The 24,274-nt window shown below is 41.1% G+C and overlaps 1 protein-coding gene across 5 annotated transcripts in view; it reads left to right on the top strand.

Moving 5' to 3' along the window:
• Positions 1 to 24,071, top strand: part of FAM210A (family with sequence similarity 210 member A) — a 30,289-nt gene extending 6,218 nt beyond the window's left edge. For all 5 annotated transcript variants that reach the window (XM_072152286.1, XM_072152285.1, XM_072152290.1 and 2 more), the window contains 3 exons: positions 1,865 to 2,299; positions 11,040 to 11,151; positions 22,901 to 24,071. In XM_072152286.1, coding sequence (XP_072008387.1) covers positions 1,878 to 2,299; positions 11,040 to 11,151; positions 22,901 to 23,170 — 804 coding nt within the window. In that variant the 5' untranslated portion in view covers positions 1,865 to 1,877 and the 3' untranslated portion in view covers positions 23,171 to 24,071. The remainder of the gene's footprint in view (positions 1 to 1,864; positions 2,300 to 11,039; positions 11,152 to 22,900) is intronic.
• Positions 24,072 to 24,274: the final 203 nt, after the last annotated feature.

Raw genomic sequence — 24,274 nt, 5'->3', positions numbered from 1 at the left:
AACCAAATTGTCCCTGTTATTCCTCTGGGTAATGTGCAATACTTGTGTGTAAGCAAATACCCTGACTAGTTTGGAGGACTAGACCTTATATACATCTATACAGGTTACAGTGATCTATTTATCATGTATATTTAGTTATTTGACCAATGTGGACAGCCACATGGATTACAGTGCTATGTGGGTGGTTTCTATTACCAGGACTTCCAAAACCCCTATAGAAATAAAATGGTAACTCATTTTGGTAATAAAACATCAAATCAGTTTGAAAAACAGATAATTTTGAATTTTGAAATTGGCTAATTTTTTTTCTACAGTTTTGCCATACAGCTATAAGCGTCTTATTTACACATGACCTGTGCGAATGGCACATATGTGTATATATATATATACATTCGTCACGACAGTGGCACACTTCAAATGGGTATTTCTTCAGAACTGGGGCTGAAGGAGGGAACTGCAGAGAGACAAAGCTGACAATTTTGCAGACTCTATTTGCACACTCTGTATATTTAGTTTAATCTAGGAACAGACGATGGATTGACACTGTAAATATTTTTTTATGAATTTTGTTAAGGTTTATTACATTTTACTACGGGGCAAATAAAAATTGAATGTAAAAAATGGCAGTGGGGGAGAGTTATCAGAAGTCTATGAGAGTGGAAATGTGAAACACACCTGGGGGACATGTATCAAAGGTGTCTGAGGTAAAACTGTTCTAGTTGCTCATGGCAACCAATCAGAGCTCAGCTTTCATTTTCCCACAGCTGATTATAAGATTAATGCTCATCTCTGATTGAACAGTGAACTTGAACAGTTTTACCTCAGACACCTTTGATACATGTCCACCAGGTGTGTTTCACATTTTGTATTCTATTGTTTTTTTTATAAAACTACAGGCGGTCGGTCCCCTACTTAAGAACACTCGACTTACATACGACCCCTAGTTACAAACGGACCTCTGGATATTGGTAATTTACTGTACTTTAGCCCTAGGCTACAATAAACAGCTATAACAATTATCAAATGTGTCTGTAATGAAGCTTTAGTGTTAATATTGATTCTTATGACAACACAACATTTTTAAAATCCAATTGTCACAGAGACCAGAAAAGTTCTGGCTGGGATTACAATGATAAAATATACAGTTTCGACTTACATACAAACTCAACTTAAGAACAAGCCTACAGACCCTATCTTGTATGTAACCCGGGGACTGCCTGTATCCAGTTTGTCTCATGTCATGGAAGTAAACTAAGTAGAAATTGTTTTATGTAAAGCTGTTCAAAGATATTGTCATTGGAACCAAATTGGCACCAATGCCCGAAAGGTTAAAGAAGGTGGTGTACATTTCCTTGACTATAAGGTGGTGTACATTTCCTTGACTATGACCCCACACGCTCTATATTTTTATATGGCTAGTATACGGTACGGAACGAGTTAACAACGACAATATAAATGGTCAGACATATTGTCCATTGAAATGAATGTGGCTGTATGTAACCCGTAAAAAAACGGTACTGTACGGACGTTTTCATACGTCCATGTGAATGTAGCCTTATCCTTCAACTCCAGAATTTGAGTGGATATTTCCCATTGCTGTGGGTTCCATGTCTGTTATATGGCACAGGTTCCCCCCTTTGTACTGCAGCAGGTCCATGTTTGGTGCCTTTTTCTGCTCCTCTCTAATACAAACTTTGCTTCCTTCAGTTCAATGGGAACATTTTCTTAGCTTTTCTTCCTGCTTAGCAATGTTAGATTTTGCCTCAATCTGCGCCTAAACATACCTCCTTCATACTATAAGCTGGTTTTATTTTCTAGTTTTGGTATATTAATGCTGTAACAGTTTTTATCCTCTTGTTTACAGATTTGATGTCATCATGCATCTTCTGAGGACCTTATATCTGAGATGTAATTCCAGTATAATAGCCGTTTCCACTCTCAGATTACGAGCATGTAGACAGCGATGCCTTATCTCACCGAGGGTTGGATGCCAGGCTTTAATGTTTCATGGACAAAACCAATGGTTTCATTCAGCCCCTAGACATGATTCATCACAAGACAAAGGAGAGCCCCGGAGTCCTTCACCTGCAACCAGTAACCCAGTGCAAAGTAAAGAGACTGCCGCTCCTGTTACTGCAACCGATGATACTGTAGACGAAACAGATCCTTTACAAGACAAGTCCATTGGCCTGGTGCAGAGGTTTAAGAAGACTTTTAAGCAGTATGGAAAAGTTATGGTTACAGTCCATGTACTGACCTCCAGTGTATGGCTCGGAACATTTTACTATGGGGCTGTGAAGTAAGTGTCTGCATTAGCTCATTGTACTTGGTGCAGGACTGTGTGTATATGTATGACCTAGATTTAGTCGAAGGGGAGGAAGCGCTGGGGATATGTACCAATACTGGAGATGGGTTTAGAGCATTTTTAGGCAGTTTTCTGGTTTGCCTGAAAAAGGGGGTAAGATCAAAAAAGTTCATTTTTTTTTGTCATTAATGTACCCCATCTTGACAGAAAAAAACAGAATATTTGTTAAAGGGAACCCGTCACCAGGAGACCCATTTTTAGCACATCGCCCCCCCCCCCCCAGGTCTCCATAGAGCATTGTACATACACTGCCAAACAGTTTTTGTATGAAAAATCGGTTTTACAGAAAAAAAAAAAGTTATATATTAACTTACAATATTATGTGGTCTTTGACTGGTTAATTCGTCCCCTGGCTGGGGCAGAAGAGGAGTAGTTTCGTCTTAGCCATAAGAAACCGCTCCTCCGTGTGTGATTACTTATACCGCCCCTCACCTGCCCTTCCCCCGTCATTTCCACGCCCCTTGGCTCGCCCTTCGGCAGACGTCATCAATCCATGTTCCGCCCGCTGTCCGAAACTCTCGCTGACCACATCATGCATTCTCGCACCCGCGCAGTCAGCATCTTTGCAGTTGAAGCAGAGCCGGCCTCAAGATCTCCGCATTCATCTGCGCATGCGCCCCACTAGTTCGTAGCATAGCTCCCTTCCCCTCAGTGTCTAGCCTATCTGGGCGCACATTGCGCAAGAATGCCTCATGCGGACACCGAGAGTCTCGGACGGTAGATGGAACATGGAGTGGTGACGCTGCACCGGCAACCACCAGTAACTGATTAAGTGCCCCTTTTACGTAACTTTCACTCCAGGTAGATGTTGAACACACTTTTATGAATTCGCTGTAGCTTTGTGTGGTTTCATGAGTGAAATTCTGCCTGTTATGACGCAATTCTGCGGCCTGGTGAATATTTGTACGTTACACTAGATACATCATGAGGATGTATCCAAAGGGGTGGGGAATGATAATTCCTCCTCTTGGTCTTTAACCCCTTAACGCTTTACGGCGCAGAGGTACAGGGAGTGTATGAAAAGGGCTCACGGGCTGAGTCCTCTTCATAAAAGGTGGGGGTTGTTGCATATTGCAGCAAACCCCCACCGCTAATAACCCTTTCATTGCCGCCGGCGGCATTTAAAAGACGGCGGGCGCCGCCATCTTTATTCCGATCGCCGCGCCCCCGAACATCATCGGGGGGGGGGGAGGCATCAGTTGTCATTGTCGCCTAGGGTCTTCATTTGACCTGAGGCTATCTGGCTTCTGCAGATTCGTTACAATGAGCCAGTGGCTCATTGTAATGAATGAGCTGCAAAAATGTCATATACTGCAATACAGAAGTATTGCAGTATATGGTAGGAACGATCTGACCAGAAATAGTGAAAAAAAAAAAAAAAAAAATTTTATAAAATATTAAAAATTCAAATCGCCCCCCTTTCGCTAGAACTGATATAAAACATAATAAACAGTAAAAATCAGACACATTAGGTATCGCCGCATCCCAAAATGCCCGATCTATCAAAATATAAAACCGGTTACGGCCGGCGATGACCTCCGAGATGGGAAATGGCGCCCAAATGTCCGAAATGCGACTTTTTACATCACATAAAGAATGGAATAAAAAACTATCAAAATGTCGCACAGACCTCAAAATGGTAGCAATGAAAATGTTGGCTCATTTCGCAAAAAATGACACATCCCACAGCTCCGTGCGCCAAAGTATGAAAAAGTTATTAGCTTCAGAAAATGGCAAAAAAAATGTTTTTCTTTTTTGTACACATGTGTTTTAACACATTTTCAAAAATTAAACAAAATAAAACCTGTATAAATTTGGTATCACCGCGATCGCACCGAACCAAAGAATAAAGCTGAGGTGTTATTTGGAGCGCACAGTCAAAGTCGTAAAGAAATTTTTCCACATTTGTAATTTTTTTTCAGCTTCGCAGTACACGGCATGTTAAAATAAATAACATTACGGGAAAGTCAAATTTGTTACGCACAAAATAAGCCCTCACACAGGTCTGTACACATAAAAATGGAAAAGTTATGGATTTTTGAAGGTGGAGAGCGAGAAATGAGTGAAAAAACCCTGCGTCCTTAAGGGGTTAAAGAGAGAAATAATTATGTTGGTCTTAAAAGGATATGCGCCTGTAGATCCTGATAGATGGTCCTGTGTCCTGTGAAAATGATGGAAATATATGGCATCATAAATGTATAATCAATTTATATTAGTTGAAAATCCTAACATGTGACTACTGCTTTAACCCCTTAAAGGCGCAGCGTTTTATCGTTAATTTTTGCTAGCCACCTTCAAAAATCTATAAATTTTTCATTTGTCTGTCTGCAGAGCTGTGTGCGGCCTTATTTTCTGCGTAACAAATTTTCCATGCGGTGTACTGGGAAATTTAATTTCAGAAATTAAAACAATGTGTACGAAAAAAAATGTTTTGCCATCTTTTGACGCTAATAACTTTTTCATACTTCGGTGTATGGAGCTTTGTAAGATGTACTGTATATACCGTATATTCCGGCGTATAAGACGACCTGGTGTATAAGACGACCCCCCTACTTTCCTGTTTAAAATATAGAGTTTAAGATATATTCGCCGTATAAGACTACCCCTTTTCCAACGCATACAAAACACCGGTAAAAATTTAAAAAAAAACAGATTTGAGTTTAACATGGTCCTTTTTTTAATGTAAATTCTTATGACATGCAGGTATACAGCAGGAAAACTGTCGCTCATAAACATAAGGCATACAACAACAACACTACCATTACAGCACAGCCCCCAGTGGTATACAGCACAGCCCCCAGTAGTATACAGCACAGCCCCCAGTAGTATACAGCACAGCCCCCAGTAGTATACAGCACAGCCCCCAGTAGTATACAGCACAGCCCCCAGTAGTATACAGCACCGCCCCCAGTAGTATACAGCACCGCCCCCAGTAGTATACAGCACAGCCCAGCCCAGCATTAAAAAAAAAAAAAAACTTATATACTCACCCTCCGGTGGCCCCGATGTGCTGCACTGCTCCCCCGATGTCCGCATGGCTCGTCTTCAGTGTTCCGCGCCGTCTTCTTTCTTCTGCAGGGCGCCGCCATTGATCTTCCCCGGCAGGCGCCTAGTATGACACGCCGCTGCTGACGTCATACTAGGCGCCGCCCCGGGGAAAAACATGGCGGCGCCCAGCAGAAGAAAGAAGGCGGCGCGGAAGACTGAAGACGAGCCGCGCAGACATCGGGGCCACCGGAGGGTGAGTATGCGCCCATGCGCCGCTATCTTTTTGAGGCTGCCGGCAGCTTTGCCGGCAGCCATCGCTGTGAAAACACCCGCGATCGGTGTTACCGGTAAGCCTTTGCTGCAATATGCAGCAAAGACTTACCGGCTATGGAGAGGGCTCAGCCCGTGAGCCCTCTCCATGCAGCACGATCCGACCACCGGCGGGCGGTCGGGATTACCGGCGTATAAGACGACCCCAGACAAGACAGAAGATTTTTCTGTCTTCAAAAGTTGTCTGATATGCCGGAATATACGGTACATTTTTGCGAGATGAGCTGATTTTTTTCATTGCTAACGTTTTGAGGACTTTTGGTCACTTTATAGTAAATTTTTTATGTGATGTAAAATAGTGTAAAAGCGGCGTTTCAGACATTTGGGAGCTATTTTCCGTTATGGCATTCAGTGCCGGAAATAACTGTTTATATATTCTGAAATTTCAGGCATTTTGGGACGCGGCGATACCTAACATGTGTTTTGTTTTCTACTGTTTGTTCATTTTTATCATTTCTATGGAAAGGAGGGTGATTAGAATATTTTTTTTAATTAATTTATTTTTTTACTATTTCTTAGGCCATCTAGGGTTTGTTAACCCTAGATGGTCTGATCGTTTCTGCCCTATACTAAAATACTACTGTATTGCAATTAATGGCATTTTTACATAGGATTCATTACAATGTGCCACTGGCACATTGTAACGAATCTGCAGAAACAATACAGCATTGTGCCTGACAAAGACCCGAGGCTGTCATGACAACTAATCGTTACTACCTGATGACATCATGGGGAGCAAAGAGCTGAACAAAGATGGCAGTGCCCACGTGCCGCAGTCTTTTAAATGCCAGGGATGATCAAGGGGTTAATACACGAAGCACCCATTGAGAATATTACTGGTGGGTGTTTGCAGCAAACCCCACCTCTGTGTGACTATGGCTCGCCCTGTGAGCCATTTTCATACAGTGTTGGTAGCCCTGTGCTGTACATGGATGTTGAAAGGTTAAAGGAAACCTACCAGTTAGAATGGCAGGGGTAAGCAGTAAGTACCGAGCACCAGCTCAGGGTGAGCTGGTGCCGGTACCTACTTTCGTTAGTGTTATTAACCGCTGTATCGCGGTTTTAACACTTTTTAAACTTTAGAGCAGAAGAGGCTCCGGCGCTGCGCTGGACCGTGCGCAACGTCTCCAGCATTTCCTATGTAGGGCTCAGCGCCGAAGCGTCTTCTGCTCTAAAGTTTAAAAAGTGTTAAAACCGCGATACAGCGGTTAATAACACTAACGAAAGTAGGTACCGGCACCAGCTCACCCTGAGCTGGTGCTCGGTACTTACTGCTTACCCCTGCCATTCTAACTGGTAGGTTTCCTTTAAGGACTTAGGACTAAACACTGTAGTGAGCTTAAAGGGGTTTTCCCACGAACTATCCACAGTATAGGGCCTAACCTGCTGATCAGTGGGGGGTCTCAATAATGGGACCCCTCAGATCACTAGAACATGGGGTCTGATGTACCACAATCATACCCCTTGCCGCTCCCCGAGATGAGCGGAGCATCAGGACGCACGTGTATGAGTACGGCATTCAATAGAGATGGTCAATGATCAGCAGGTTGGGCCCTCTCCTGTGGAAAGGGCCTAACTTCTTTTGTTGGGAAAACCTTTTTAATTCCAAGTACCTTATCTATTCCATCGGCTCTGCTGCTTTATTAGAAGTGACATTATTTAACCCTTTGGAGGTTATTTCTGTCTCTCCCAGCTAGCTGGTGCTTTCACATCTGTTCTTGTTTAGGAATCCGGTTTCTCGTGCGTATTACCCGTCAGCTGTACCGTACACATTTCCAGTCTGCAGCTGGAGAGTTGAGCGCTTGACATCAGCACATATTATAGTACAAGTGTTTGTTTTAGTTACCCCTCAACCAGCTGGCATTATTGCCCTTTCTAGCTGCTACTGATCGCAAATGTCAGTCTAAACTTAGTGTCCTCCTTTGCATTATACGTTCCAGGCTATTAAAGTATCCCAGACAGTAGATTGTGTGGTGCTCGGACAATTTATACAGATTGAATCACACTTTTATGATTCCACCCTCAAGGGTTTTACTTAATAATCCCCTTAAAGGTAATGTGTCACAAGATTTACCCACTAAACTACTAGTGCTCTCAGGTAGGGGATTGAATATCCTTTCTAGAAATCCCTCTTTTATGTGAAATCAATTAAAAAAAAAAATCTCCAAAGTTGTGAGCGGAAATGTTTATCTGCAGCTCACATTTCCAACTACAAAATCCAAAAAGAGAGGAACCAAAGGTCCTAATAAAAATACAATTTTATTGATTAGTAGCTGTAGCTCCCGGCGTTGCCTGGTATAATAAATAACCGCTCTTAGTTTTTACAAAATAGAATGGGTTAGCAAAAAATATTTTATATGTATCTCTTTATCTGTCTCTGTCTGACTGTCTCTGTCTGACTGTCTCTGTCTGACTGTCTCTGTCTGACTGTCTCTGTCTGACTGTCTCTGTCTGACTGTCTCTGTCTGACTGTCTCTGTCTGACTGTCTCTGTCTGACTGTCTCTGTGTCTATGGAGAGATTTATCAGAAGTGTCTGTGAGCAGAACTGTTCTTGTTGCCCATGGCAACCAATCAGAGCTCAACATTTTCCCACAGCTGTTTATAAAATTACAGCTGATCTCTGGTTTCCATGGGCAACTGGAACAGTTTACTTCAGAATTTCTGATAAATCTCTATCACTTTCCATTTTACCTTGCACATAAGCGTCTTATACTCATTAAAGTAACCAATTAAAGCTCAGAGCTCATATTAATAACCTGTGGCAGAATAACAACCAATCATGGCCCAGCTTCTTACTGCCACAGCAGCAGCAGTTAATGGCTTCTGTATATTTTGGTTAATAAGTGTATTTTGGAAATCGGGGAGTGCAAAATTTGCTGATTGTTAACACGACGGTGCAGATTCCTTTAGCAGACACACACACACACTCTGCTTTATATATTAGATCAATAAAAGCCACATGTACATTGCATTATTTAAAACCATTAGATATAGTGCGACTCCAAAAAACTGTTATTTGTTATGATTACATCCACTACATGACCTTCATAGTTACATCAGGGAATGTCAATTCATAAAAATTTCTCATTTGTATTAATAGTGAGGGACATAAGTGAAAAGTTTTTCAGGCTACACCACCAAACGTTTACCTGGACACAGTGTCCGCAATAACTAGTCCTCCCACCAAGTAGTAGAAATTATATAAATCAAAAAGTTTCAAACATACTCATTATGATTGCTTTCGGGAAAAATAGTGGATTACGCCAACGCACGTTTCGTGCTTCCAAAGCTTCGTCAGGGCGTTACTACCTGTAGCTCACAGAACCACAAGTCTAATGTGACCTGGAAGATGAGATTCATATTCTATAATATGACACTAATAGCATGGCTGTATATACTATAGCACTGAAGATAGGGGCGTCCCAAGTGACACTCGCCCTGCAACTATAGCTAAAAGAAGGCATTTGGTAAATGAAATCTTTTCTGGTCTTGTCTAATGTTTTCTCTTCATAGAGGTATCTTATCTAGGATGCTGTAACTTTTGATCTGTGGACTGGCTTAGTACAATTTTGTATACGATTAGTATAAGTCTCAATGATTGCTACTTGAACCCTGTTAAGGAAAGTAATATCATCTATAACTAATTGCATTATTGTGGCTTCTGATGTTGTAAAATCACATGTGGGTGGTCTATGGTTTAGGAAGGAGGGTAATATTTGGGAGATGTATTAACCCATTTGCCACTTTTTTTTTCCTTTTTGCGTTTCCATTTTTTACTCCCCACCTTTAAAAACGTATTTATTTTTCCGTTTATAGAGCTTGTTTTTTGCTTACAACACATTGCTACAGCAAATTGTACATCATAGTGACAGTATTTATTACATGCTGAATACAGGGAACCAGAGAAAATTCCGAATGCAGTGAAATTGGCGGAAAATTACAAATGTTGTATTTTTTTATTTTTTTTCTCTGGCTGGTTTTCACAGTGCCCAAAATTAGAGGTCTGTTTAATTCTTTGGGTCTGTATGATCACAGAGATATCAAATTTATAAAGGTTTTATTGTGTTTTTAATACATTTTAAAAAAGCGAAACGTTCTGTACAAGAAAAGTTTTCATTTTGCTGTGTTCTGATGCTAATAACTGTTTTATACTATGGTGCACAGAGATGTGTCATTTTTTTACAATATGAGCTCATGTTTACATTGCTACCATTTTGAGGATTGTATGACCTTTTGATAATGTTTTATTTTTTTATGTGTTACAAAATGGTGAAAAAATGCTAGTTCAGAGATTTGGACTAACTGTTTTTATTTTTAGATTTTAATAATAATACTTTAATTCCCATATATAGCGCACACAGATTGCCAAATCCGTGCCTTTCCCCATGGGGCTCACAATCTAATCAACCTACCAGTATGTTTTTGAGTGTGGGAGAAAACAGGAGGATCCAGAGAAAACTAGTGCAAACACGGAGAGAACATACAAACTCTTTGCAGATATTGACCTGGATGGGACTTGAACCCAGGATCCTAGTGCTGCAAGGCTGTTGTGCTAACCACTGCTGCCCTATATTGTTTATGGTTTATATTTATATCAGTTGTAGCGAAAGGGGAGAAGTTTGAACTTTTAGGTTTTATTTAAATTTTTTTTAACTTTGAAATTACCTTAACTATTTTTGGTCTAATTTGCGGCACCACAATATTGAATTTTAGGGCGCACAGACTGAGTTGTTTGGTGCATGGGCCACTCCTGGAAGGGCACGGCCCCTCATACCAAGGCAACCCCCCTATTTTGGACAAGTTATAACAATGCCTAAAGATGGTCTAAATTGTGGTGCACAGAATTACAGGTGCAAATGACTCCAGTTTTCTGACAGATTTACGCATCTCCCCCAGTGTGTTGTTAAGAATGTAGAGAGTAATCTAAAAGTTTGCATTGCATTGGTGCCCCACATTATTTTTTACATACCCCTAATATTAAAGGAGGATAATTCCTTTAGCGTGTGAGTTAGTAGACAAAAAAAAGCACAAGTGATATGGATGAATGAACTGTTACTTTGCATTTGGCTGCCTTTCTGAATGTATTATATTCCATAAGACTGTTACTAAGCGTAGACTGATCGGCTTTAACTTGAGTTGTGACGGCCCCTCACTTGCTTTGAGTTGTAATACCCACTAGAGGGCGCACTATGTCCATAAACAATGGATTCAGTTGCAGTCATCCTCTTCTCATCTAGTGAAGCCATATCTGACTGCGTTCTGGTTATTTACAAACTGAAATGTTTCCACCGCTGGAGCAGCATCAAGCACTCCGATAATTTTCATTATTTTATTCTGTCTTATTTGTTTTTACAGGGGAATAAATGTGGTTCCTTTCCTGGAGATGGTTGGGTTGCCTGAGAGTATAGTGAACATTCTGAAGAATTCAGAGAGCGGGAACGTCCTCACAGCCTATGCCATGTATAAGGTAAAGCGGAGATGCACGTGGGCGCAGGGTTTGCATGTACGTGGGCACAATGATACCCTGACATGTGATGTATAAGGCCGGTCCTATGAAGGAATGTGTGGGGAATGCCTGGAACTTGTGGCTCTGCAGACCTCCTTCAGTCACTGGCTGTCTTGTCTGTGACCTGCATTCATTCCCTTCAACAATCCAAGTGCGGATTAATGGTAACTTGCCATCAATTATCTCAGTATGCCCCTCCGTCATTCTGTGCCATGGCCGGTACATACCAAATCCCCTTTTTGTAGTTCTATATTTCTATAACAAAGCTGCTCATTATAACACTGGCAGGTTTGACAGCCAAGTGCTAGAGGAGTCATGGTGATGAGGGCTGCTGGGGGTGTAGGAAGGGATCTCACTTCATTGTCTTTGGGGTTTTTTCTCTCCTCACAAATATTTGACATTGACACATGCTCTTAGTGAAAATTCCCTCTCATTGCATCATCTAGAAACTCTCCAGCTTGGCAGGACCAACAATGCAACCTGCATGACTGCTATACTTGATGTTGTGCTTCATGAATTAATGGGTGATTGTAGCGCCTCTTGTAAATATTGCCCCTGTAGGCGACATTCACATGTCAGATGGAAGTCAGATGCAGCTTGACCCTGAAAATAGTAAACAGATGCTTATAGACTATAGGCAGGATCTCACTCTAGTCTTAACAGAGCTCTTAAGATGTCTTTTGCATGTCAGATTTATCCTAGTGGCTTAGACAGCTTAATTAATAGTGGACATGCAACTTTTTAGACAAAAATTTGTTGCAACTTTTTCGTCCAAAACGTACAGACTTGCGTCCAAATTTGCAACTTTTTGAAAAGTTACACTTCTATTTGTCTGTATCTGTCTAAAGCAGGGCAGATTTATTAAACGTGTCATAAGGTAAGATAGTGCTGACCAGATTTATCACTGTGATGCTGGATGATATGACTGTTTAGTTGTACTTTGCACCTCATATTAGTTTTCTTAGTTTAAAAAAAGTTTAAAAAATAAAGCCATGTTCTCTCTGTCGTGCCAGTTATAAAAGTGTCTGAAAACAGATTGATAAATCTGACCCAATGTCAGGGTTGGCATAATAAATCTGGTATTGGTTTTCTGAAGTGAAAATTGGAGAGGGTTATAAAAAGTTGCAAACAAAGCCTCAGTTTTGGCACAAATTGATAGTTGTGACAATTGTGAGACCTTTTGAAGATGGAAAAGTCATATAATCATGGCAAAGCCCTAAGCAGGAAGAGAGCAATGCTTTACTTATGTGGTCAAAATTGTTGGTACCCACCATGGTCACTGAAATATCTTGAATCTGACAAAAGTAATAATATTTTAATTTACTGAAATTCAATTCAGGAAAATCTGAAATTTAGTGGTTCATAAGAAAAATAAACTAATGGAAGTATCCTGAACAAAAATGATAGTTCCCCTAGAAAAAATAGAAAATGGGGTCATGTTGCGCTGTGGTATGTCCTGAAATTAGCAACAAAGGGGTCTTCACATGTGTAACTGGGTCAGTGGTAGTCGCTGCCATGTGAGGTACCTACTGCCCCAAGTGTGGACCTAAAAAAATTAAGGAGAGAAAATTATAGACAACATGTTAAAGGCCACTAGACCATAAGGTAAAGGCCATAAGCCTGATGTTCATCTTCCTCCAGCAGAGGAATTTAATGTCTATGGGACTGCATCCAACCTTCCTCGGCGTGGCCGCAAAGGCAAATTAATGGCAAATTGAAGAGATAGATAATATGTATGGAAACCGAAGAAGCCAGGACAACTTCCAAAGAGATCGGATGTGAACTCCACGGTCAAGGAACATGGTATTCTGGAGCAAAATGTGCTACCCAGTGTCTGAAAGCTTGGTCTCAGTCACAGCTAATGGGTCCTACAGCAGCTAAAGCATTCGAGAAGAGCAAAACATTGGACTCTTCTAAAGTGACCTTCAATGAGTCCTGAACTAAATGCTAGTAATAATAAAAAAAAATCTGTCTTTGTTATACACCACCATCATGTTCTGCAGCACTTTCAGATCATACGGTACATGTACATAAAAAAATAATACATTGCAGAGTAATAACATGGTCAGATGAAACATTAGAAGTGACTGCCCTGTTCACAAGAACTTACAATTTATGAAGAGTTGGTAACACAGGAGGGATTGTACAATAGTCCAACAATTCTTTATAATGGATCAGAATGAATGCATAAATAATGCGGCTGCATGAGCCAGTCACTAGCCACCATCATTATGTACAAGGTGCTTAGGACTGTAGCGTTATCTGTATATTGGTATCTAGTGCTTAAAGGACACCTGTCATCAGGTCTATGTAACTAATTCTGTCACCACTACCTGTTGGAGAAGTTCACAAGGCTTCCATTTCAGCCTTTATCTAGTCAATTCATACATTAATCATTCTAAAACCATATTTTCTTTATTATGTAAATTATGCTGGGAACATGGAGAGAGAAAGTGATGTCACCCGTTACCCATCCCCCTGCTCATATGTGTAATGTATAGTAAAGCATTGCTAGTGATTGTGCTTTATCTGCGGTCTGTGAGAGACACAGAAATCGGCTACACAAGTAGTGTATAGAAGTAACAGCATGTAAGGCTGTTACCACTGCTACAGGATGCATCCATGTGTATTGGAGTATCTCATACACACACGGTCTGCAGGGGCCGCTAGCACGGGGTCGCACATCATTATAAAGGATGCAGACATGTGTATAGGAGTATCTCCTACACACACAGGCTGCAGGGGGCATGTCCTCCAGCACCAGGGGTGTCACATCCTTATACAGGCTGTCAATCATGTGTAAAGGAGTATCTCATACACACACAGGCTACAGGGGGCGCTAGCACCAGGAAGCTCATAGAGGAGCCATTACACCATTGCACCTCACATCATTATACAGGCAGTCCCTGGGTTACGTACATGATAGGGAGGTTTGTTCTTAAGTTGAATTTGTATGTAAGTCAAAACTGTATATTTTATAATTGTAGATCTAGACAATAAAAATTTTGGCCCCAGTGACAATTGGAGTTTTAAATTTGTTTTCTGTAATGGGACCAGGGACTATCAATAAAGCTTCATTACAGACACCTTACAGCTGATTATTGCAGTCTGGGACTATACTAAAGCATCCAGAGAGCTTCATCAGAGGTTAAATAGGTCTGTCTGTAAGTCGGATGTCCTTAAGTAGGGGACCGCCTGTACAGGCTGTCAGTCATGTGTATAGGAGTATCTCATACACACACAGGCTGCAGGGGCAGCCAGAACTAGGAAGCACACGGAGGAGCCATTACACCATTATACCTCACATCATTATACAGGCTGTCAGTCGAGCACTGGGGATGTGGCTGTGCCTGATATTCATGAATAAGCCGGACTACTGAATATGATTATTAATTGTACTCATCTCAGGTCATTTGCAATACAGCCTTAGTACCTGATTGCTTAAGTTTACAGGCATGTAGAAGGATAATGTAGGGATAGAGGCAATGTTCTCTAATGGCAGTTTATGAAAATTATATTTAGTTTTGGGTGGTTAATTTACCTGACGGGTTCTCTTGAAAGGATTACATAAATGGAAGGCATACATAGGGTTGGTTACATGCCGTTTGGGAATGTGATAGGCCTGCCTAAAGAGACGGGTTTTGAAGTGTATTTGAAGCTTTATGTTTAGTGCAGGGTTGAGCATTCCAGAGAATTGGTGCACCTCGGGAGAAGTCCTAGAGACGTGAGCGGATGGTTCAAATAAAATAAGTGAATAATCTTAGATTGCTGCCAGATCTCCAAGGTTAGGAGGTCCAGCGTTTCCATTTGTATTCTGAGGAGATTTGTAACCAGTGCAGGGACTGACAGACTGGCAATGGGACAACTGTAAAAGGCACCTTCACACTTGTGTGCTCTCGAGGAGTGGGTCAAAACACCTGTGGACAGGGGCAGAAGTTTTATGGGGAGTTATAGAAATCGTGTGTTTGCATTGATTACCTCAACAAGTTGCACAAAATAATGTTTTGTTAAAGATGTCATCATTTATGTCTATGAGAATTTTTTTTTCTCTTAACCTACAAATCACATGTAATTTACATTAGTTGTTTTCCAGCTAAATAAAACATATTATTACTTTTGTAAGTTTATGGTGACTTCAATGACCATTGCAGGTTCTAATTTCTTCAACGGAAGGGTAACAACAATTTTGTCCATGTGTATAAACGAGTTCTTCTGACTCTCATCCGCTCATCTCCTCCTGTTCTATAACATTCAGTCTGCAGATTACACTATATTTTTCATTATGACCGCTTCCCTTTACATAAGCCTGTAGCATGGAGGTTGTATAGACGCCCAGCTCGGATGGTTAGCCCAAATCAAATGTGTCATTTCCATCAACTGTGACTGTAAGCAATAAACATTAGGCTAATACTGTACCCTGCACCTTTCCAGTGTATGTTGCATAACTAGAGCGCTTTAGTATCCAACACCAGTATATGCTTCCATTACATTGCGCCTGATATGTAATTGTCTAGCTGTGTATATAGAGCTGCTTATTTTTCTGTCTTATTTGTCTGGCAGAAATGAATGGAATTTGGATTTTTTTTTTCTCTTTTAAGCTCCTCTTCTGCCAGATTTTGCTGTGTTCAGCTTGCAGGTGTGATTATAATCTGGGACACAGGACTAGTCTGGAACTGAGTAGTGTTAGTAGTTGCTCGCAGCTACACTGTCCACCGGTTCAAGCATGCTTTCCCTCATGTCTAGACGGTTAAGTAGGCTTTACAACTCCATCAAAGCTGCTTACCTTCATAGCGCTTAATTTTGGTACATCCGCTCTGTGTGTTCTAAGCAAAAGTAAAAGTGCTGAAAACAGAGATTAGCTGTTAATTATCAGACATGGCTTATGTGACAGTCATACACTGCACTCCATTGTGTGACGGCGATATACAGAAAATTAGCCATAGTCGAGAGAGGTCCTTGCCTAACCTGCCTCCACTTTTACCAGACAGAACAGCAGACATGGGTAGGATTCTTGGTCCCACTGAACACGTAGGAAATGTCCACTTAGCCAATCACTAGCACAGACTGGTCATCACTAGGAAGTAGAGATTGGTGGGGAGCGTCAGACATATGTGAATTACCGTATATGCCGGCGTATAAGACGACTGGGCGTATAAGACAACCCCCAACTTCTGCCCTAAAAATATAGAATTTGGTATATACTCACTGTATAAGACTACCCCTCTCCCAAATGAAAAAAAGTCTGCTTAAAACTTTGCAAAACAAACAAGAGAGCAAGTGCCTGGTGATCATAACTGTAAGCTGCGATATTAATGAAGATCCGACATGCTTCTGTAAGTGCCGCCTGTGACCCCCAGCTCTGTGACGCCGACCGCTGTGACAGGGCGGCTGCATTAGCATACAGCGCGCCGCCCTGTCAGCGCGTACTAAGCCTCTTCTAATGACTGTGAGAGGCGGACTGCCGTGCGGTCCCAGGAAGCGGCTCTCTGCGCGCTGACGGGGAAAAAAAACACCTCACACAGTGCGGCCCCCGTATATCCGGCGACGACCCCCCACTGTAGCCATTATTTTAAGGGGTTAGAAAGTAGTCTTATACGCCAGTATATACAGTAATTGTTTGAGTATTGCCTAAATTTTGGGAGTTATCCACATTGGTCTTACACATTTAGACAGATAATTATCTGATCACAGGGCAATAGCTCACCAACTTTAAGTTAGCCGGGTCCTTCAGAGCGATGTCTGATGGTTATGAATGGAGAAGTTTCTTCTTTTAATGTAAAAAATTCCTAACCAAAGGGTTTCCTAAACCAGACAACTCCTTTAATAAAAATAACACTAGAAAAAAAAATCGGTGTAAATTAACCGAAACATATTGTATGTTGACTGAATAGAAAATGATTTGTGTTTTACAAAATCTTAGGTGCTTATAAAACGTGTACTAAGAGAGAGAAAATCTACACCTGGTGGGAGGCAGTTAAAGGAAACCTACCATTTCAAATGGTCGGTGTAAGCTGTAAATACCGAGCACCAGCTCAGGGTGAGCTGGTGCCGGAGCTTACTTTCATTAGTGTTATTAACCTCTGTATTGCGGTTTTAACACTTTTTAAAGTTTATAGCAGAAGCTGCTTCGGCGCTGCGCGCAACATTTCCGGCATTTCCCATGTAGGCGTGCACACGCAGCGCCGAAGCAGCTACAGCTATAAACCTTTAAAAGTGTTAAAACCGCAATAAATATGATTAGGTAGAGCTCTACCCTGGAGTGTTAGCTTGCACTTTTTGATTCCACCTTTGGTTCAAGTTACCCCATACTGCTTGCACGCAGTTGGTCTGGGAATCGGACCTACTGCTCTTGGTCGCTCTATAGGAGCGTTACAGAGTTGCTCCTGTTGAGCATTGTTTAAATAAGAGTAATAGTTTGGGATTTAGTTTTGTTCTGTGTATAGTGCAGCCATCGCTCATAATACATCAATATGTCTCTTAAACTAATATCATAGAATGTGAGGGGATTGAGGGACAATCGGAAGCATAACATCGTAATGTCATGTTTACAGGGACACTCGCCTTCTACCATATGTCTCCAGGAGACTCGCTTAACTCGGGCAAATGTCAGATTGCTTCATAAGCCCTGGGTACGATGGTCCCAATACTTGACACATACTTCACACTCCTGAGGGATCTCAATTTTCTTTCACCAATCGGTACGATGGGAACTTGTGAAGCGAGACCCAGAGGGCAAATTCTGATTTGTTCAAGTTTGTGTAAATTGCCGTCGGTTTGCTAACCTTGGTTTATATAACCGCACTTCTGCCCTCCTGACTGTACTGCATGAGGCCGCTTGTTTTGCCGCTCAGTTTCCACAAGCTACCTTGCTGTGTATGGGCGACTTAAACGCTATACATGACAACATTGTAGACAAATACAGAAATGACCTCGTACCCTCTGGACCCTCAGACCCCCCTGGCTCGTCTGTTTGTAGAGCTCAGTTGGACTGACCTCTGGAGGTTACTACACCCGTTGACCCGAGAATTTATATGCCATACTCCTGGGAGAAATACCCTTTCAAGGATTGATTATGTATGTGCTTATTAAAGCCCCCCATCCTAGTTGACCTTAGGTTCCAAGTGACCCATACTTATACGAAACCATGCAAAATTCACCTATTTTGGTTTTCCCTTCTGCCTGCCACTGATCGGACCCCAGCGTTAATTGAGGAGTACTTGGCTAGCAATGATGCGACTGATTCACATTTTGCATATTGGGATGCACTGAAAATCTATATTAGGGGATGTTTGCAGTCTGCAATTACCCATGTAAAGAGAGACACGTGTAGGGAGGAAGAGGAACTGGGAGCCCTATGCTCTTGTTTAGAAACGGTGTACACCAAAAATCCCACTGACACTAACAGAGATCAGTGGCTATCCACTGGTAGACAATACTTGCACTGCTTATATGAAAAAGACAAGAGGAGAACCTTTTTTTGCACATCAAAAATATTTTGAATTGGGAAATCAATCTACCAGCTTGTTGGCGCAGCTAATACACCAAAACACAGCTTCACCCACAGTCCTGCAACTGGCTTCTCCTACTGGAGATGCTATCACCTCCAACGATGAGCTATTGGCATCTTTTGCAGAGTTTTATAGGGAACTTTACTCTACGCAGACAACATGTTCATTGGCGGAGATAGACACCTACTTGGATATGATTGACTGTCCGGGGCTTAACCGGTAACAACGTGACTTGCTTGATGCCCCTCTCACACACAAGGAGTTACAAAAAGCTCTGAAACTGATGGCTAGGGGTAAGGCCTCTGGCCCAGATGGTCTCCCGTTTAGAAATGTGGACCCAATATCAAGATATACTGTTACCCTCGATGTTACGGAGGCTCCAGGCCTCATTTGAGAAAGGAATTCTCCCTGACTCCTTCTATAGGGCTAACATAGTGGTCATCCTTAAGCCTTATAAGAATCCAAAGGAATGTGGCTCTTATAGGCCCATTTCTTTGTTGAATACAGACTATAAAATCCTAACCAAGATTCTGGCCTGTAGATTGAATAAAGTCCTCACTGCCCTGATACACACAGACCAGGCAGCGTTTATGCCAGGCATCAGATTGTAGATCGCAGATAATCTTACAAGTAGGAGCAGAGAAGAGAGAGGACTAGGCCTTGGCCTCATTAGACGCGGCAAAGGCCTTTGATTCCGATGAATAGAATTACCTGCAGGCGGTACTATGGAAATTCAGGTTCGGCCCTGTATTTAGGAAATGGGTATCTATAATTTATTAGAAGCCACAAGCCTCAGTGTCAGTTAACGGCTTGCTCTGTACTCCATTCTCCCTTGAACGGGAAGCTATACCGGGTGTCCCCTTCCCCACTTCTTTTCGCTCTGGAGATAGAGGTGCTTGGCATAAAACTCTGTATGGATACAATTTACTCAGGGGTGCCGCATGAGATGGGATAAGATCGCCTCGCGCTTTGTGCCGACAACGTTCCCCTGTTCATGTCCCACCCTGACAGTTCCCTTCCTAGAGCTTATAAATATTTATTTTACTCTTTCCATATTTCTCAATAAAACAGTTAAAAAAAAAAAAAAAAAGAGAGACTATAATTCATGGAAAACTCATCTCGAGTAGAGCAGCCTGGAGTGCCCTGTCTTATGATGTAACACTTTTTAAGGGAATGGGGGATTTAATTGAGAAGAAATGATAGGATGTCACACATCTAAAGAGAACTAAATACATAAAAAAGAAAGAGATGTGTATGTATGACACATGAAAATTTTTATTAAATAGAGCATAAAAACACACTAAAAACCCAATTAAGGGTACATACCACAAGAAACTCCCCAAACAGGCAAGGAACAAGGAATATCACACTAGATGATATCAAGGTAAGTAGTAACATATAAAAGAATACACAATCAGTATGCAAAGGATACCTAGGACCACAAATTTATAATGAATAATATACAAATGTATACCATAGACGCCAGGTCCTGGTGACGGTAAAGTGCAATATAATAAAGTGCAAAGGCTACATTACCAATCGATGAGAATAAAGTCTGGGGAGGAGGGAAGTGCCCCACGCGTATCGCCCGGCTCGCGGGCTTCGTCAGGGGATCTTATGTCTTATGATGTGTATATGCACATAACCTACAGACACTAAATGGGGATTGCATCAATGTGCATCAATTGCATCAAGGGTTTTGGCATTTGTTGGGTTAAACATTTCCGAACTACTGTACTACATTATTATTACTGTCTTACATGTGCGGTTTTGTGAGTTCGATTATTATCTTGTGACTGAATTTCTAGTACGTCATATTTAATCTGTCACAATACGTCGCTGTTAAGCTTCCTCTGCCTAACATCCTGCTTGAAGATTTCTGACAGAGGACGTGATTATTTTTCCCTTGGCTCTCCACAAGATACTTGGATACCTTGATAATTAGACCATTGTGGTAAAGGGACTAGCAGCCTGTATATGTCAAATGCCACAATACAATCCTTAATGAAGGGAATATGTCAACTTCTTTCTTGCCAGAGACAGGATTTTACTGCCATGAGAATGAATACAGGAGTCTTTTATACGTTTAATGGGATATCCTGGTGACTGACATGTCTGACGACTTTCTATTATTTGCCGCTGTTGTATCCATTCTTATTTGTTCTGGGATAGACCTGTACTGCGAGGCTTGATAGAGAACCCTGCCATACAGGATTTGGTTTAGGATTTGGTTATGAAATGGAAAATGCAACAGCATTTGCTGCGATCCAATCTTTTTTATGCAACCTGGTAGAAGCAGATTACAATTCTGATCATTGTCTTCTTGGTCAGCTTTTGTAAGGAGACCTTTAGGATAGACTAATTGGTGTCCATAGACTCCGACCACTACAATGCTTCATAGAGCTATGCACCTGTATGCCAATCTTGCCTTAGTTTTTATTGTCCACTTTATTGTCAACTTTATAAAAATGCATATTGGGCTGATAGAAGAGACTCAATACAATATGCTGGCAGGGAGCCAGGTAAACTTTTATGTTGAGTTGGGAATTGGTATTAGTCTATGGGAACCTGTCAGTGGGTGAAAACTTGAAATCATGTTGATAGTTTTGCTTTAAAGCAATGAAATAAAGAAAAACTTCCACATAACATCATATTTTATCTCATCTTTTCTTATGACCTTATGTGCTGCTTCTCTTTTAAAGAGAACTTGCTCTGGAAGTGTCACAGATATAAAGTAAAATAGGTGATCCATAATAGGGGGCAATAATGTAAGTTGTAAACCTACCTAGATTAAAGAGAGAAGCAGGACCCTGCATGGGTTGGCAGAGGATGACCAGAGATGAGGGTAGGAGGTGATAGTATGGTAGAATAGTAGGGTTTACACTTTAGGTTTACACTTTGTTGCTTTTTAACGGTTGGGGCCATGAGGAATGCACAGAAATCTGTGAGAAACAGAGAAAAGGAAGGTTTTTAGATACTCTGCAATAGGACTGCATTTTATGGACCCCTAGCTGCTCAATAAGGGCCTTTAGCGTCTGTAGAAAAGGAAATAATGTTATTTTCTGAATTTAGAAGATATGTTATCAGGAAATAGAATATATTATTGATGAATCTTTTGCATTGTTCTGTAGTCACTGTGCTTTTTTTGTGGAAATCTACCATTAAAATCCATCAGGATAAACCAGGGATACTTACTCATAGATCCAAGTCCTGTGTCTTTTTATATTTATCTATGGTCAACTTTTACAATCATGCTAATGATACTAAATGGCTCTGGGCGTTACCAGAGCAACTAAATTCTGTAACTTTGCAGGCTGTTAGAGCAGGTCTCGCCTCTCCCTGCACTTACTGCTGCTGCTACATTACACCGGCAGTGGGAGAAAAGAGAGAGCAGGAGGAGGGTGAGACATGTTCTGCTCATTATAACAGCCTGTGAATCTACAGCACTGAGGGAAATGCTGCAGAGCCCTTATGTCTCATTAGCATAATTGTATAAGTCACGGTACCTGGATCTATGAGTAAGGGTCCCTGGATTTTATCATGCTTGATTTTAATGGTAGATTTTCTTAAAACCCATTTTGTAATTCTGTGTTAATTTTAGAAGAAGAGTTTTTGGTATTATTTATGGACTGAAAATAAAAAGGACATGTTTTCACATTGCTTTCAATGGAGACAACTTTTATGCCCTTATCCCCCTCCTAGAGCAGCGCAGCGCTGACCTGCAAGCGCTTCCATGTGAGTGTAGTCTTGTTCAATACATGGGCCATCTATCTACTTGTATCCATTCACCACTACTGGATATTTGAACTTCATCCTAATAGATCAATGTTGTGCGACATTAGTGGGAAGATTGGCATTGACAGTTGTGTTAATCGGGCACAAAGAGCATTCTTATCGTCTCTTTTTCCTGAATGGCTCCATAGAAATCAATGTCTTCTATTTTCCATTTTGTGTTCATTCTCAAATGTAAGGAAACAATGAAAATTACATGGGTGCGAAGTCAATCTTGCACACCATTCAGGGCTCCACTTTATGTAGTATAGTGACTTGTGTTGCTCCCTCTCCAGTGATGCAAAGCTGCATATTTTCCATTCATTCCATTGAATGGTGTTGTGTTCAATGCGGGAACAACGCTACGCTGGGTGGATTGTACGGATGGAGCAAAAATCACCAGTCCTTCATATTCTTTTCCTTTCTTTCAGATTGCGACACCGGTCCGATATACTGTAACATTAGGAGGGACTTCCATTAGCGTCAAATATCTGCGGAAGTACGGCTACTTGTCCACTCCCCCATTGGTGAAAGACTATCTACAGGACAAAATGGAGGAGACAAAAGAACGTTTCACCGAGAAAATAGAAGAAACCAAAGACATGATCAGTGAAAAGATGGAAGAAACAAAAGACAGGATCTCCGAAAGGTTGCAGGAAACCAAAGATTCCTTAACTTTTAGAAAGAAGAAGGAGGAATGAAATCCTGATGATTTCATCCTTCTAGCAGACTGTCCAGTGCCTGGAGTTACCGTACTCTGAACACATCCGTACACTTGTTTAGTCTGCACAGGAACGTATTCCTAGAAATCCTATATATTACTAGTAAACCTTGTCTATGGCTTTTACAGTTATCAGCACTTCTTATTATCAGTCTCCAGTTAGACGTAACATTAGAAGCTTTCTCATTGAAATCCAATATAAATGTTTAATGTCTCATTCTGAAGCTACTTGTAATAATATTACTTTGTCCTCCCTGACTATAAATGTGGATCATGGCCTTCTGTGCGAACTGATGAAAACTGAGCCTGAGTGGTTTGCACTTGCTATTGAAAATATAAGGTCACTAGTGTGTGTCAGGGGTGGGGGTTGTAATAAACCTGGATTCCCACCAATACAGCTGCAAACATCTTGTTCAGTCCTAGGTTATACCGACCCGATGCCCATAGCAAAGCGTTTCCTCATCTTCTGAATATCCCACTATAGTATCACTAAGTAATTTGTAAACTGACCTACCAGTAAAGGGCACCATGGATTATATAGCATATATTTTTCTTTTGAGTTTTTAATATTCAAAAGAAGTTTTTCCTCAACTCTATATGATGTAACACTGAAAATGATTTGGGAGGAATTGCCCAATCAGTGGGTAACAGAATAGTTATTATTATATGGTAACATACATGGCTACTTGGCTCCTCTCCTTTTACCCAGTCACCAATTGCCATTTGATTATTCTAACATCTAGGTAACACCCCATCTGTGCTTCCCGGGGGAGTACTGATCCCTATATGTAAGTGTATATTGGGCAAAGTTTACATTTTCTGATTCTATGAAAATCATATTGTTAACCATACTTTTGTTAATTAAATTTCTATACCTATAACCCTTGTTAAGTCTTTCTATTTTTTTTTGTGTTGTAGCATACGACCTGTGAATCCTGAAAAATAGAGTTCTAGTCTTCATTGCTTGTAGTCATGTGAATACCGGGTTTTCACCTGTCCAGTTTTCTTTTGTATACATGGCTTTATCATGAGACCGTGCCCCAGTACTAATCCTTGACATGACTTTCTCTGTACACTGCCACTA

This window comes from Engystomops pustulosus, chromosome 5 (assembly GCF_040894005.1).
Source record: "Engystomops pustulosus chromosome 5, aEngPut4.maternal, whole genome shotgun sequence".
Classification (NCBI taxonomy): domain Eukaryota; kingdom Metazoa; phylum Chordata; class Amphibia; order Anura; family Leptodactylidae; genus Engystomops; species Engystomops pustulosus.
Note: the sequence above shows the minus strand (reverse complement) of the source record. Positions and strands in the feature narration are given on the sequence as shown.